This window comes from Heterodontus francisci, chromosome 1 (assembly GCF_036365525.1).
Source record: "Heterodontus francisci isolate sHetFra1 chromosome 1, sHetFra1.hap1, whole genome shotgun sequence".
In the NCBI taxonomy this organism is placed as follows: Eukaryota; Metazoa; Chordata; class Chondrichthyes; order Heterodontiformes; family Heterodontidae; genus Heterodontus; species Heterodontus francisci.
Window position 1 is genome coordinate 114,166,000 of NC_090371.1, and position 15,863 is coordinate 114,181,862.

At 42.8% G+C, this 15,863-nt stretch overlaps 1 protein-coding gene across 2 annotated transcripts in view; it reads left to right on the forward strand.

Annotated features, from left to right (window-relative positions):
• cnot7 (CCR4-NOT transcription complex, subunit 7) overlaps window positions 1-8,652 on the forward strand; it is a 67,152-nt gene extending 58,500 nt beyond the window's left edge. For both annotated transcript variants that reach the window (XM_068034768.1, XM_068034777.1), the window contains exon 7: window positions 6,399-8,652. In XM_068034768.1, coding sequence (XP_067890869.1) covers window positions 6,399-6,530 — 132 coding nt within the window. In that variant the 3' untranslated portion in view covers window positions 6,531-8,652. The remainder of the gene's footprint in view (window positions 1-6,398) is intronic.
• The last annotated feature ends 7,211 nt before the right edge of the window (window positions 8,653-15,863 follow it).

Sequence of the window (15,863 nt, forward strand, 5' to 3'; positions counted from 1 at the left end):
GAGCTAATATACTGGCATGGATTAAGGATTGGTTGACAGGTAGAAGGCGAGTAGGAATAAATGGGTCATTCTCGCATTGGCAGATGGTGACTAGTGGGGAATGAGCTTGGGCCCCAGCTTGACTAGCTTGGGCCCCAGCTGTTCACAATATATATCAATGATTTGGATGTGGGGACCAAATGTTATATTTCCAAGTTCGCAGATGACACAAAGCTAGGTGGGAACGTGTGTTGTGAGGAAGATGCAAAGCGGCTTCAAGGGGATTTGGACAGACTTGGTGAGTGGGCAAGAATGTGGCAGATGGAATATAATGTGGAAAAATGTGAGGTTATCCACTTTGGTAGGAATATTTCTTCAATGATAAGTGATTAGAAAGCGCAGATGTATAAATGGACCTGGGTGTCTTTGTCAATAAGTCACTGAAAGCCAACGTGCAGGTGCAGCAAGCAATTAGGAAGGCTAATGGAATGTTGGCCTTTATCACAAGAGGATTTGAGTAAAGGAATAGTGAAGTCTTGCTTCAATTGTATAGAACTTTGGTTAGACTGCACCTGGAGTACTGTGTGCAGTTTTGGTCCCCTTACCTTCGGAAGGATATTATTGCCATAGAGAGAGTGCAATGAAGATTTACCAGACCTGTTTCCGGCATGGTGGGACTGTTCTATGAAGAGAGATTGGGGAAACTGGGCCTGTACTCTCTCAAGTCTTGAAGAATGAGAGGTGATCTCATTGAAACCTTCAAAATACTTAAAAGGATAGACAGGGTAGATGCAGCTCAGATGTTTCCCCTGGTTGGGGAGTCTAGAACCAGGGGGCACAATTTCAAAATAAGGGGGAAGCCACTTAGGACAGAGATGAGGAAAAATGTCTTCACTCAGAGGGTTGTGAATCTTTGGAATTTTCTACCCCAGAGGGCTGTGGAAGCTCAGTCATTGAGTGTGTTTAAAGCAGAGATTGATAGATTTCTAAATGCCACTGACATACAGGGACATGGGGATAGTGTGGGAAAAAGGCATTGAAGTGGATGATCAGCCATGATCATATTGAATGGTGGAGCAGGCTTGATGGGCTGAATGGCCTACTCCTGCTCCTATGATCCTTAAATAGTAGCACTCTGGCTCCCTCTGCATCAGTTTCGGTTTGGGCAGTCTGTGCTAGCTTCTTCAATAATGGGTTGGCTTGCTGAGCCTGAACTAGGGAAAATCTGTCTAACTCATCCTTTAGGTTTTCTAACTTCCCAAAGAAGGTTTCAGATAACCAGACAGTAGGGTCATCTGTCTGCAGTGCCAGTTGGGTCATCTGTCTGCAGTGCCAGTTCAGCCTCCTCTGACGGAGCTTGTTCAACCATAGACCGAGTCACCACAGAATCAGGGAAAATGCCAGGGACCTTCTCCTGCAACAGCTCTGTCTCCCTGACCTCTTTCGCTCGCTCTAAAACTACTGGGAAAGCTCCCACCTTTGTCCCCACCAGATCATTACCCAGGAACAGGTCGATCCCGTCCACAGGCAAACAAATGACAATCCCCACAGTTAGCGGTCCTGAAACTAGGTCGCACTCCAAGTGCACCTGATATAAAGGTATGGGCATACACTGCCCTCCGATACCATTCACTGCACTCTCTGGGGGAAGGTCATGCCTTTCCCCAGCAAGAAGGGGTTTGGTGGCCCCTGTATCGCTGAGTATGGCTATGGGCTTGTTTGCCCCACTCGAGGGGTATGGGGTCGCTTTTCCTTGGGATCAAATCCTGATAACCTTCAGAGATTTTGTTAGATTTTTCTGCACTCTCAGCGGTAGGTTTACTGGGTCTTACTGCTGCAGTTAAAGCCACAGCCTGCTATGCTGTGCTTTCCATCAGGGCCTCTTCTGCACTGGTCAGGTGTGCCCTGATTAATCCTACAGGATTTCCCCGTAATTTCCAGCAGTCAGCTCGAAGGTGACCTGCCTTGTTACAATGGAAACATACAGGTCTTCAGGTTTCGCTCCTGCTCCCAGTGCTGTCTTTTTTGGCTTGAGGAGGGCCCCCTATGTGTCCAGCTTTCCTTTCTCACCCAGGGCTGCTTGGGCTTCTATCGGCCTCCCACCTTTTTATTCTTTTCGGGTTATGGGGGTGATGAGGAAGGGTTTTCCTTGGGGCAAGAACTTGTGTACAAGAGTAAATTCATCAGCCAGGGTTGTGGCTTGCCTGGCTCTATGAACCATTTGTTCCTCTACATGGGTGTTAATAGAAAGAGGAAGTGAGTTTTTAAACTCCTCGAGAAGGATCGCCCCTCTGAGGTTTTTGTATGTGGACTGTACCTTAAGTGTCCTTATCCACTGGTCAAAAACAAGCTACTTAACTCTTTCAAACTTGAGGTAAGTTTGGTCAGACTGCTTTCAGAGGGATCGGAATTTCTGACGTACGCTTCCGGTACTAGCTTGTATGCCCCAGGATAGCATTTTTAGTCATCTCATAATCTCATGAACTTTGATCTGGCAGCAGTGAATAAACATCATGGGCTTTTCCTGTTAGCTTGCTTTGCAGCAACAGTGTCCAGCTCTCGGCTGGCCGTTTCAGCTGTCTTGCCAACTTTTCAAAAATGGCAAAAAATGTTTCCACGTTCCCCTCATTGAACTTTGGAGTCAACTGGGAGAACTTTAAGACCTCAGCACAAGGCCCAGAGTTGGGATAGCTCCCTCACTAGCCATGCTTTAACTAGGGGGCGACCCAATACCCCTAGTAAGTTCTAATTGCCTTAACTCCCTTTGGAAAGCTCTTTCTTTTTTCCCTTTCTTGATACTCTCTCTGTTCTTTCTCTCTCTGGAATTCTAACTCGAGTCTCCTCTGTTCTAATTGTATTTTTGCTACCTTACCCTGTCTGTTTCTGACTCTAACCCTGTCTCTGAATCTTCAGGTTTAAGTGAAAAATGGTTGGCCACAAGTCTTAGGATTTCAGATTTCTTAGCTTTTGAATGGAGAGTATTTCCTAACTGCCCAGCTACATTCCGCAACTCTTCAATGGATAGGGCATTTAACCTGTCCCAAGTTACTTCGTCCTGGCTTGGGAAGGTACTGGCCTCGAATGTGGACGTGTTAGTGCTCTAGCAGCAAAAACCACAAGAAAACCTGTATTGAAGTTTTTAAAATTTGATGGGGATAAATTTGATATCCCACTTTCAATTTCTTGTTTGTCATTGGGTTACGATCCTGAACTGTAGCCCCCAAATTTCTGTTATGGCCAAGTGAGGAGGGGGTCACATTCTCCCCTCTTGCCCTTCCTCTTATTTGACCACAAACGGTTTGTTCCTTTTAAACAGCGATTGTCCTTACCACCTCTGAGTGTTTTACCTTTTACCTTTACTGTGATCCTGAAAGAACCAATCAGACAGGTTTTCTTGAGTTTAAACAAGAAAGAGGTAAGTTTATTATACTTAATAATTTAAACCCGATTTTAAAATTTTTAAAAATACACTACACATTCATGCACGCATTCACTTGAGAATCTCAGACACACAAATAGATTAGAGGGAAAAGTAGATTTGGTGGTTGGATTAGAGTCTATAATAAATGGAATTTAAATACACAGTCTGTGAAGTGGATGATCTGGTAGTAATCCGGCTGAAGCTGTATTCTTCAAGTCCTCGGCTGGTCAAAGTGCACTTTGTGGTTGGCCCGCTTGGCCCAAGGCTTTCTTGGAGGCAGACTGTGGTTGGTTCTCTTCCCCTGATCTCTGTAGCTATCTGTAGGCTTGGAGGGATTCACAGTCGCAGATGATTTTCAAACTTGTGTTTCTGGGGAGAGGGAGAAAGGGAGGCAAATGGCGCTTTCTGCTGCACAGTCTGAGTTACTGCTTAAATAAAAGCAAAATACTGCATATGCTGGAAATATGAAATAAAAACAAAGTGCTGGAAATACTCAGGTCTGGCAGCATCTGTGGAGAGAGAAACAGAGTTAACGTTTCAGATCTGTGACCTTTCATCAGAACTCTCAAAAATGTGGTGGAGTTCTGTAGAACTTACCACACATGCCAGGCAGTGGGGAAGCCCCAACCTGCAATAAAACCTGCACCCCTAATTCCCATACCTGCTTTTGGGGAACCCCTCAGCAGAGTGCTGGTGAACTGTGTGGGACCCCTGCTGAAAACAAAAGGGGACAGACAAGCACAGGGGTCTGTTAGGGAGGAAGGGGACGAAAAGGACGGAGAGGCCAGGTTGAAGGAGGGCTGGGAGGCTTCCCAACTGGAGCCCCCTACTGTCTGGTTAGCCAACCCTAAAATGTTGGGGAAATTAGATCACACTCTTCTAATTAATGCAGGCCAAAGAGGCACCCTACCAAGGCTGTTAACAGAATTACAGAAACCTACAGGGACATGGAAAGTTCCCAAAAAGACCAATCATCAGTGAGGGGAGTGCTTTGAAAGCTGGGCAGACACCTGTGAGCAGGAATGTCCCAGAGGACATGGGGCGAATTAGCAAAGAGTCCCACCCCACAGTGAAGGGAAAAGGGAAGGAAATTGCCCCTGAAATATACAGCACTTTTGTGACTCACCGGAAAACTAAAAGGGAGGTCTGTGAGAGTCTACCCACTGGGGAACCCAATGATCAGGTCCCAAACCCCCAGCTAATCAAATCCAGCAATTTCAATTCCGAATTCCGCAAGGACAAGGGCCCAGAGGAAATCTCGGGCACCTCACGAGCTAAAAAACAATTTATTACCCACTACCACTATAAGAGGAAAAAATTATCAAGGTACTGGAACCTGAATGGTTAGAGCCACGTGTTGCAAAAACAGCAGTTGAGGTGTTAAAGCTTGTACATACAGGAGAATTTGCCTTAAGCAATAATGGAAATTTGCTGACCCCAAGCTTCACCAACAACCACATGTTTACTGAGATGCACATCCCCAGGGTATTACAAATTGATACTAGAGAAACTTTAACCCCTTTTGACAACACGTAACCATCCCAGACAAACTCCAAAAAAAAAAGTAAATTAGCATAGCTGTTGCAGCCAAAGCCAGCTGCAGAAGTTCCAAGATTAATGAGTGAATTTGAGGAGTGAGTGAGAATGAACGTGTGTTTTCTTTTTCTTTTCCACCCGGAGATGTCAAGAAAACCCCATATGTCAAATAAATATTAATTTAATTGGTTGGAAACTTGCATTAGACTTTTAATGGAAAAAATCCAACAGTTAACTTTTAAAAAAAAACTGGCAGTGAAGATGGCCACCGCAATTTGTATCTGAAACTCCGTTTCATATTCAAAAGGTCCACCCAGAGCCAAATGTTTGAACAGCATGGACTCAGAACAATGGCTTGCTCTAAGTGAGTGAATTACCTAAAATGGCTTCATTAGCACGGCAGTCAAGGCAACATTGATGTTGAAAGAGCAAATCCCCTCCAAGTGTAAATTGGCATTCTGGGGCCTGTGACCGAGACTGGGAAGAGAGCCAACTACAGGTCTGCCTCCAAGAAAGCCTTGAGCCAAGCGGGTCAACCACAAAGTGCACTTTGACCAGCTGAGGACTTGAAGAATACAGCTTCAGCTGGAAGACCACCGGATCATCCACTTCACAGACTGTGCATTTAAGTTCCATTTATTCTGGACTCTAATCCAACCATTAAATCTATTTTTCCCTCTAATCTATTTGTGTGTGTGATTTTCATGTGAATGTGTGCATGAATGTGTAGCATTTCTTTTATTGCTTTTAAATCAGGGTTAGATTGTTAAGTATAATAAATTTACCTCTTTAAACTCAAGAAAACCTGTCCGATTGTTTCTTTCATGATCACAGTAAAAGTAAACAGTAAAGCACTCTGAGGTGGTAAGCACAACCATTGTTTAAAAGGAATGAACTCTGTTGGGTCAAATAAGAGGAAGAACGAGGGGCAACTGTGATTCCCCTCCTCACTTGGCCATAACACTTAATAAATGTCAAAATAGATGTAAGCAAGCTGTTATTCATGACTAGGTTTTATGATTATCCTACTTTTAGGGCAGAAATGTATAAATCAACATCAGAATTGCATTTTGGATTTTTTGTCATAAATTCTGCAAGTTATAATAAGCTAACATAAATCAATCTTACAAATACATTAATTCTGTATGATTGGTTTGAGAGTAACTTTTTAAAAATTGGGTTTTAATTGTCTTTTTAGGAAGCAGTTACTTAAACCAATCAAAAAGCCTGAACAACAGTGATTGGTGAGTTGTGAGCAGGTCGATCAGAACAGGAAGTGGTTGATGAACTGTTAAAAACTCATTGATCTCAAAACAATAGTTAATTTGGCTGCAGTGCTCTAAAGGTTAAGGTGCTAAAATAGGTTAAGAAAGCCAACATATTTGGATTAGAAGAATCTTTTGCCTCATGGTGATTTTTATGAATTTTGATTTGTTTTCTTGCCTTTGTTTTTTTCCTCCAGATGTTCTTTGAGGATCACATTGATGATGCCAAATACTGTGGCCATCTGTATGGTCTTGGCTCAGGCTCATCATATGTTCAGAACGGCACGGGAAATGCATATGAGGAAGAAGCCAATAAACAGCAGCCTTGACCTGAAATGGGGAGATTAATTTTTTGGGCCACATATACTGGATCTAATTTTTATCTGTATCTGAGTTTCTCAGACATTCAGGTTTCCTTCCTTTCCCTGTTCTTTCTGTTCACTAGATTTGTGCCAACATCTGGTCAATTTGGCCTTGGAAAGGAGACTCCATGTAAGTATAATTTGCCCAGTTAGTTCCAAGGCAGATTTTTTTATGAAAGGTTGCTGGAGAAAGTGGGAAGAATAACCACCTGGATGAATTTTCAAGCAGTTATTTTCCCCTCTTCTTCCTAAAAGCATGCAATAAGTATCAACTGGTTATTTACCATTCCTATCTAATATGTGGCACTTAAAATAAAAACAGGAATTTTAGCTATTCAGGATTGTGGACCATCGAATTTGCACTTTAGAGAGTGACTGGTTCCTCTATTTTATGGGAATTTTGCTGCTTCTTGTTCTCAAGAGAGATGAGAAAGCCCAGAAACTTGAACTACTTCATGCCATTGAGTTACTGTTTATGGATTTTCCGTGCCTACTGGCTTAGTGTGACAACATCTCCACTACCAGTTTGTGGTAACAAACAATATTACTGAAGCTCTTGTATTTGCTGCAGTTGAAGAAGGAGACCTGTAAGTGTTGCCTTACAATTTTTCCTTTTAACATCAGTTTCTTCTGGGAATGTCTCCCATACACAGTTCTAACATATCAGATGTGCAGCTAGCTGAACCAAAACCAGCATCTCTCACACTTAATGCTGCAGCTACAATGCTTGTTTGTACATTCTGAACTGCATTGTTGTAATAAAATAAAACTTGAATGAGTTTAAGTTCAGTTTAAAAAAAAACTTAGTTTATACTTATCACACATCAGCACTGATGTCATTAGTGCCAGATTATGTATGTGATGCAATATTGTTTATGACAATGAACCTTTTTTCAACTGAAGAATTTTTTCTGAGATTTTTAAAAGCTCTGCTTTATTACAAAAGGTATGTTTTCATTCTCAGTGGCAGTAATTAATTACAACAGTGCAAGAGCATCTCAGTTACACCAAAGCTAGGCTTTCTCCAAAGTTACAGCAGAAAAAGTTTAAAAAGGCACTGTCCAATTTACATGCAATTTTTATCTTCACTAAGGTTTTCTTTGATCAGATCCTTTTTCAAAACAAAGTAGTACAGAGATTTTGTCCTTTAATTACATTTTAACCAGTGTTTTTATTTTCGACTCGCCTTCCTGCCAACCTAGTGGAGAACCAGGCTTCAACATCTCTCTTGCTCATGGTTGCTTTGTTCCTGAAGATCAACTGGCAGGAAGCACATTCGCATGAGGGAAAGCAGATAGTGTTTTACTGTTGTGGAATACCACATCTTGTGGCTTAGCTGAGAGCTGATCAAATCATTTTAAGTGCTTTGGGTTGCTGGTCTGCAGAGCGGCAAGCCCTTGATTATGGAGAGGGAGATAATTGTTTCTCTACTAGCACAGTGCAAAGCCAAGACATGCATTGTAAAAATTGGATTGTAATGCTGTTGGGGCTTTCAAAGTGGCTGTTAACCACACACAACTGACATTAATGAAAATTCATAATCTACACTATAGTACTACTGTTTTATTTAGCATTTTACTACCATAAGATCAAGAAGGTGAAATTTTAAAAATCTTTGAAAAGGCAGACTTTGCCTTTTTACAGTATTGCAATTCAATGAGTCGCATTAAGTAAGTATATCAACTGAGTGATGCTGGTTTTGATGCAGCATGACTTGCTATGCAACCCCTTTCGTACATTATATATGAGCTGTAAACACCATGTAATATGTTATTGAGTCTTATGCATTGTATTCTGCATGCATCTAGAGCAGCTGTGCAGGAAGACCTTTAGTGAATAGTTGGTACTTGCCTGAAACCATCAAATGCATGTTGCAGAATTCAGTCCTTATTAGATTTCAAAGAGCTTGGCAAAAGGTCAAAATCCCCAGACCAATGTGACTATAATGTAATTAATGTGTTCTGTTTTTTCATTATGTTACAGCATTGTAACTTAATGGACCTTTTTTAAAGCAATTATGTGAAAAACAAGGTATTATTTGTTTTTAAACCTTTTTGTAAATAAAGGCTTCAAATTTGTTTCTTACTTACACACAGTATGGTTGCTTGTTTTTATTAGCTCAAGATGTTCATTAGAATTAAACAAATCCTAATGTTTCCAGTCTGACCACAGCAAACCTGGACTGCAAAAGTTATTTTGGGTTTTCCAGTCAAACCTTTGTAAAATAATGACTTGTTCTATCTCTTTCACTTCCTCCACCTGTTGTTGCCTCTGCAATCTGCGAGATAGCAGATTGTAATTGAAAGCCAAATTGTGCCAGAATTAGAAATACCATCGTCAACATGAGTGACCATTGACCAGAAACTTAACTGAGCCAGCCATATTAAATACTGTGGCTACAAGAGCAGGTCAGAGGCTGGAAGCTCTGCGGCGAGCAACTCTCCTCCTGACTCCTGTCCATCTACAAAGCACAAGTCTCCACTAGCCTGGATGAGTGCAGCTCCAAGAACACTCAAGAAGCTTGACATCATCCACCAACATAAACATTCACTCCCTCCACCACTGGCACACAGTGGCAACAGTGTGTACCAAATACAAGATGCACTGCAGCAACTCTCAGCCTCCCTAGTCAACACCTTTCAAACTTAGGGAGACAGCTAAGCGATCCCATAAATAACAGTTCAGATCCAAGCTCTGCAGTCCTGCTACATCGAATCATGAATGGTGGTGAACAATTAAACAGCTAACTGGAGGAGGTGGCTCCAGAAATAGCCCCATCTTCAATGATGGGGAGCCCAGCACATCAGTGCAAGAGAAAAGGCTGAAGCATTTGCAACAATCTTCAGCCAGAAGTGTCCATCTCTGCCTCCTCCTGAAGTCCCCGGAATCTCAGTTGCCGGTCTTCAGCCAAACCGATTCACTTCGCGTGGTATCAAGAAACAATTGAAGGTACTGGATACTGCAAAGGCTATGGGCCCTGACAATATTCTGGCAATATTACTGAAGATCTGTGCTCCAGAACTTGCCACGCCCCTAGCCAAGCTATTCCAGTACAGCTACGTCACTGGCATCTACCCAACAATGGAAAATTGCCCAGGTATGTGTACAGAAAAAGCAAGACAAGTCCAACCCTGCCAATTACCGCCCCATCAGTCTACCCTCAATCATCAGTAAAGGTGTTGTCAACAGTGCTATCAAGCGGCACTTGCTTAGCAATAACCTGCTCACTGACGCTCAGTTTGGACTCTGCTCCTGACCACATTATAGCCTTGGTTCAAACATGGACAAAAGAGCTGAACTCCAGAGGTGAGGTGAGAGTGACTGCCCTTGACATCAAAGTTGCATTTTGAGTGAGAATGGCAGCAAGGAGCCCTAGCAAAACTGGTCAATGGGAATCGAGGAAAACATTCTGTTGGTTGGAGTCATACCTAGCAAAAGGAAGATGGTTGAGGTTGTTGGAGGTCAATCATCTCAGTCCCAGGACATCACTGCAGGAGTCCCTCAGGGTAGTGTCCTCGGCCCAACCATCTTCAGCTGCTTCATCAATGACCTTCAATCATAAGGTCAGAAGTGGGGATGTTGGCTGATGATTGCACATTGTTCACTATTCGCGACTCCTCAGATATTGAAGCAGTCCGTGTAGAAATGCAGCAAGACCCGGACAATATCCAGGCTTTGGGCTGAGAAGTGGCAAGTAACAGTCGCGCCACACAAGTGCTTGGCAATGACCATCTCCAACACGACAGAATCTAACCATCTGCCCTTGTCATTCAATGGCAATATGATTGCTGAATCCCCCATTATCAACCTCCTAGGGGCTACCATTGACCAGAAACTGAACTGGAGTAGCTTTATAAAAAGCGTAGCTAGAAGAGCAGGTCAGAGGCTAGGAATCCTGCGGTGAGTAACTCTCCTTCCGGCTCCCCAAAGCCTGTCCACCATCTACAAGGCACAAGTCAGGAGTGTGATGGAATACTCTCCATTTGCCTGGATGGGTCAGCTCCAACAACACTCAAGAAGCTCGACACCATCCACGACAAAGCAGCCCGCTTGAATGGCAAACGTACTCTCCCTCCACCACCAGTGGCAGCAGTGTGTACCATACACAATATGCAATGCACCAAGGCTCCTTAGCACCTTCCAAACCCGTGACCTCTACTACCCAGAAGGACAAGGGCTGCAAATGCATGGGAACACCACGACCAAGTTCCCCTCCAAACCGCACACTATCCTGACCTGGAACTGCATCGCCATTCCTTCACTGTCGCTGGGTCAACATCCTGGAACTCCCTAACAGCACTGTGGGTGTACCTACCCAACATGGACTGCAGTGGTTCTAGAGGCAGCTCACCACCACCTTTTCAAAGATAATTAAGGATGGGCAATAAATGCTGGCCTAGCCAGCAATGCTCACATTCCATGAATGAATAATAAAAAACCTATCAAACCCACAATCTCTACCACCTAGATGGACAAGGGCAGCGGATGCATGGGGAATACCACCATCTGCAAGTTCCCCTCCAAGTCGCGCACCACCCTGGCTTGGAACTATATCACTGCTCCTTCACTGTCGCTGGGTCAAAAACCTGGAACTCCGTTCCTAACAGCACTGTGGCTGTACCTACACCAGATGGACTGCAGCAGTTCAAGTAGACGGCTCACTTTTGATGCCTGCACCAGATATTTTAATTGTGCTCTACAATTGCATGAGCACTTCCAGTAACCGTCATCTGTGTAAAGTTTGCAACCTTCCAGAGAAGCACCAATTCTTGTCTTCGCTTTTAGAATTGAAATGATTACAATGCTGCAAAGTGATCTTGAGCATGGGATGGTTTTGATGTATTTCTGAACATGTAGGTTATTTCATGAGTTGATATGAAATTTGGAAACTAAGAATTATAAATTGTGGATATCTGAGAAATTCATCCGTTGCAGGAACAGGACCAACCCTAATTGGCCAATGTAGATTGTTCACCTTGTAATGAGGCACAAACCATCTTGCAGCTGACATCCTGTTTCGGTGCTGGCAGATGCCTTGTCCCAGATCTTAGAATCTTCAAGTGAGGACAAAGTTTTGTATAGTTGCAACTTGCAAAGGAATGTCAATTAATGCCATAATACTGTATGATTTCTGTGCCAGCAATCTCATTGAATTTCTAAATTCATATAAAAATTTTGAAAGTCCCAATCAAAATCATTTATACCATTGAATTACACTCCATCGCTGCTTTGGTTGAGAAGTGAACTTTTCAGGGATGGTTGTTCTTAGTAACTCAATATTTGAGTCAACTCAGCTATTTGTTGACATTGGCACTGAGCGCAGATCAAGAAATGACAGTTTCTTGCCTGCATGCTGTCTCCTTCCTGCTGTACCGTTTCTGGGAAAAGGAACCTCTGCAATGATGTCCCAAGGCTGAGATGATTGGCCTCCAACAACCATCTTCCTTTGTGCTGCGTATGACTCTAGCTGGTGGAGAGTTTACCCCTGAGTCCCCCATTTACTTCAATTTTGCTATGGCTCCTTGGTACCACACTTTGCTGTCAAAGGCAGTCACCTTCACCTCACCACTGGAATTCAGCTCTTTTGTTCATGTTTGGACCAAGGCTGCAATGAGGTCCAGAGCTAAGTGGTCCTGGGAGAACCCATTATGTTGGACATTAATCACATTTGTGTAAAAATTGGTATCTAGCATTGTGAGGTGCTACATTGACTGTGGAATTTATTTTAAAGAACCAAAGCAGATAGTTTAAAAAAGAATCCTTTGCCTTATTCCTAAACCATATTCCTTGTTTAATTTTTCACTGCTAATGATACCTCCAGTGTCTACTGTGGCACCTTTTGTGGGGTTCTCATTTTTGCCTCTTCCCCATTATAATTTATTTAAGCTTGTGGAAAGAGGAACAGAGGGAAGAAAGGACAGTTAGGTATCACTAAAGGTGCATGGCATCCACCCTCCGATACCTGCAATTCAGAATATGCAGCCAAGGCACTCCTACTTCCAGTTTATTCAGAAGTGGTGCTTGAGGAAGCAGCATTTGACGAGCGAAACTGTCATGAGATGCTGCTCTGCAGCCCACCTCTACTGTAAGTATCACACTGCCAGTGACTTTTGAAGATTATCACCTCCTTGAATGTTTCAAGTTTGTTCAAAACTGCCCTGCCTGGCAACATAGATCAGCTATGTATGGACCTATTGTTTGCTGGAGGCAAAACCATTCATTGCTGTCGTCTTCAACAACCAACACTAGTGTGAAAGGGCACTGCAGTTTAACAGTCATAGATTGCACTCCCATGGTCGTGTCTGTGCCCTTCATCAGGCCTGTCACCTATGTCAATAAGAATGGAAGTCCGACTGGTCTGTAATCAAAAAGACAGCATCATAAAGGTAAATGCTCACATTGCTGGAAGTTGCCGTGATGCTTTCAATTTGAAGCCGTCTACTTCCTTTCACCAGAACTTGCTTCTCAGAGTTCAAAGTTGTGTGTTACAGGTGTCACTAGACATTGCTGTACGTTTGCCAGAACACCAGTTGAAGTATTAATGGGCCCATTTTGCCACCTGAGTTATAGAGCATACTACTGGAAATTTGAAGGTTCACAGCTGCGGGTGGGTGGATCAGCTTGGGGATGCTCTGCTATAGTTTTAGGTTCTAGATGATAATGGTGCTATGCTCTATACTGCGCAACTTTGCTGTACAGCAAGTGCCCTTGAAGGGTTTCATGGCATTTGTGAGATCAGCAGCAGTGATATGAAAATGAAGCAGAGCACAACCTGTTTCTGGTTGCAAGACATTTGTAACTCTAAGATGGGACTATTCATTACCCTGTTTACACACTACAGCAACAGTTGTGCCTACATTACCTCATCCCCTTGCCATTCTTCACATCACAGAAGTACTTTGGTTGACAGCCACCCCTGTGCACTGCTCCCATTCATGCTGTCTCACCTAAACCATTTCCAGACTTTGCCAAGAATAATGTCTGCATGCATGTCAGCTTTACTGCATCTATCCTTTTAATCAAAACCTCATACTGGGAGTATGCCTACTACTTCCTTTTAATCTGTTTGCTTGTTTCTAGTGTGTGATGTCTGGCCTATCATACTTGGCCTCAAACTTCTCCCAGATGCTATTGGAGTAGCAGCAGTGCAAGAGATGTTGTGTCCTTCTTTGATAGAGGTGGCCCTTGTCTCAAGATTGCTAAGTTCTAAGATGGTCTTGCTGCAGGTTGCACTTCTTGTAGCTTTACCTCACCTGCTTTCTTTCACATCTGCCAGAATCTGACTGGGCTGGTGGAAGGTGTGCATATGCTGTTAATCTAAGAGATAGTGCTATTGTGAGAGTGCTGTACCAGTGGAACTGTACATTGGCTCTGCACTGCTCCTGATCGGTGGTGAAACAGCCCTGATGAGTACAAACCTGGAGTCTAAAAAGTGTAGGGGTGAAATTAAAAAGGACATTAGGAAAACAAAGCGAGGGCATGAAAAAATTCTGGCAAGGAAAACCCAAAGATGTTTTTATGAATACATGAAGAGCAAGAGGATGACTAAAGAACAAGTAGGGCCTATTAAGGACCATTAGAGTGTGAAGGTGGAAGATGTGGCTATTTTGCATCTATTTTCATGAGATTGTTGAAACTGCCTTTGCAATCAGGGAAAGTGTGAAATATTAGATGAAATCAACATTGTGAAAGAAGTACTAAGGGATTTAATAGCTTTGAAAGTGGATAAATCCCCAAGCCTGGATGAAATATATCTTAGGCTGTTAAGTGAAGCAAGAAAAGAAATAGTAGAGGCTCTGGCCATCATTTTCCAATCCTCTCTGGCTATGGGTGTGGTGCCAGAGGACTGGAAGACAGGTAACGTTATACCACTGTTTAAAAAGGGAGAAAGGGATAGAGTGAGTAATTACAAGCCAGTCAGCCTAACCACAGTGTGGGAAAATTATTGGAAAAGAAAATCTGAGGGACAGGATAAATCGTTGTTTAGAAAGGCATGGATTAATCAAAGACAGTTAGCATGGATTTGTTAAGGCAAGGTCATGTCTAATATGATTAAATTTTTTGAGGAGGTAACAAGGAGAGCTGATGTGGGTAGATGATTTCAGCAAGCTTTTTGTTAAGGTCCCACATGGTAGACCTGTCAAAAAGAAAAAGCCCTTAGGATCCAAGGCAAAATGGCAAGCTGGATCCAAAATTGCCTCAGAGGCAGGAAGTAAAGGTTGACGGGTGTTTATGTGATTAAAGTTGTTTCCAGTGGGGTTCTGCAGGGCTCAGTACCAGGTTCCTTGCTTTTTGTGTTTATATTGTTACGACCAAGGCGGGAGGAATGCACTGTTAATTCAGTCCTACTTCTCCACAGGTCACAGCATATCAATAAGTTTTCCCACTTACCGAAACCAGTCTTAACCAATAATGAAGTAAACATATATACGAATTGAGATATTAAAGCTCCTTATTTTTTCCTAGCCCACATGCACATACATCCAAAAACCAGTTAACTGAGAAAAAAGGGATTTTGGTTTACAGCTGTTTCATAGGAATAAAAAGAATGCAAAAACTTAAACTGCCATGATCTGGAAGGAAGTTCTTTGGTTTGGTGAGTTATCTCAAAGTCGAATAGTTGGATGCCACTCTAAGGCTTTCCAGGCAAGGTTGATGAACAGTCTGTGATGGGTAGGTGTTCAAAGAACTTCAACGGTAGAGGGTTTCACATAGGTCTTCCATCAGGGGTGTAGCAACAGGTGTCGGGTCTCACATTTGTTGCAAAAGTCCTTTTTTAAAGATGCAAGATTTTTGCAAATTCAGGGTTTCTTCGAAAATGCTTGAGGCAACAGTACCACTTCAAACCAGCTTTTGCTTTTCAAGAGTACGGATTCTTTACAAAAAAGTAATAATTTTCTGGATTTTCTTCTGATCTCCAGGTGGGTCAAAATCAAATTCTAATTGCCTGCTTTAGTCCAAACCCACTGACTTTTAAACAGTTCAAAAATGAAACCAAAACTTTCCAGGAATATGTCACATGCCAAGTCATAAATTCTCTCTTGTCAAAGGGTAGAACTGAGGAAAACCCCCCTGCTGGTTTCCTTGAAATTACCTGGTTTCAAGTATTTATTTAGTGTTCAAAACCAGGAACCTCTTGTTGACCCTGCCAAAAGCATCAATAAAGTTCAGCACAGTGGCGCAGTGGTTAGCACCGCAGTCTCACAGCTCCAGCGACCGGGGTTCAATTCTGGGTACTGCCTGTGTGGAGTTTGCAAGTTCTCCCCGTGTCTGCGTGCGTTTTCTCCAGGTGCTCTGGTT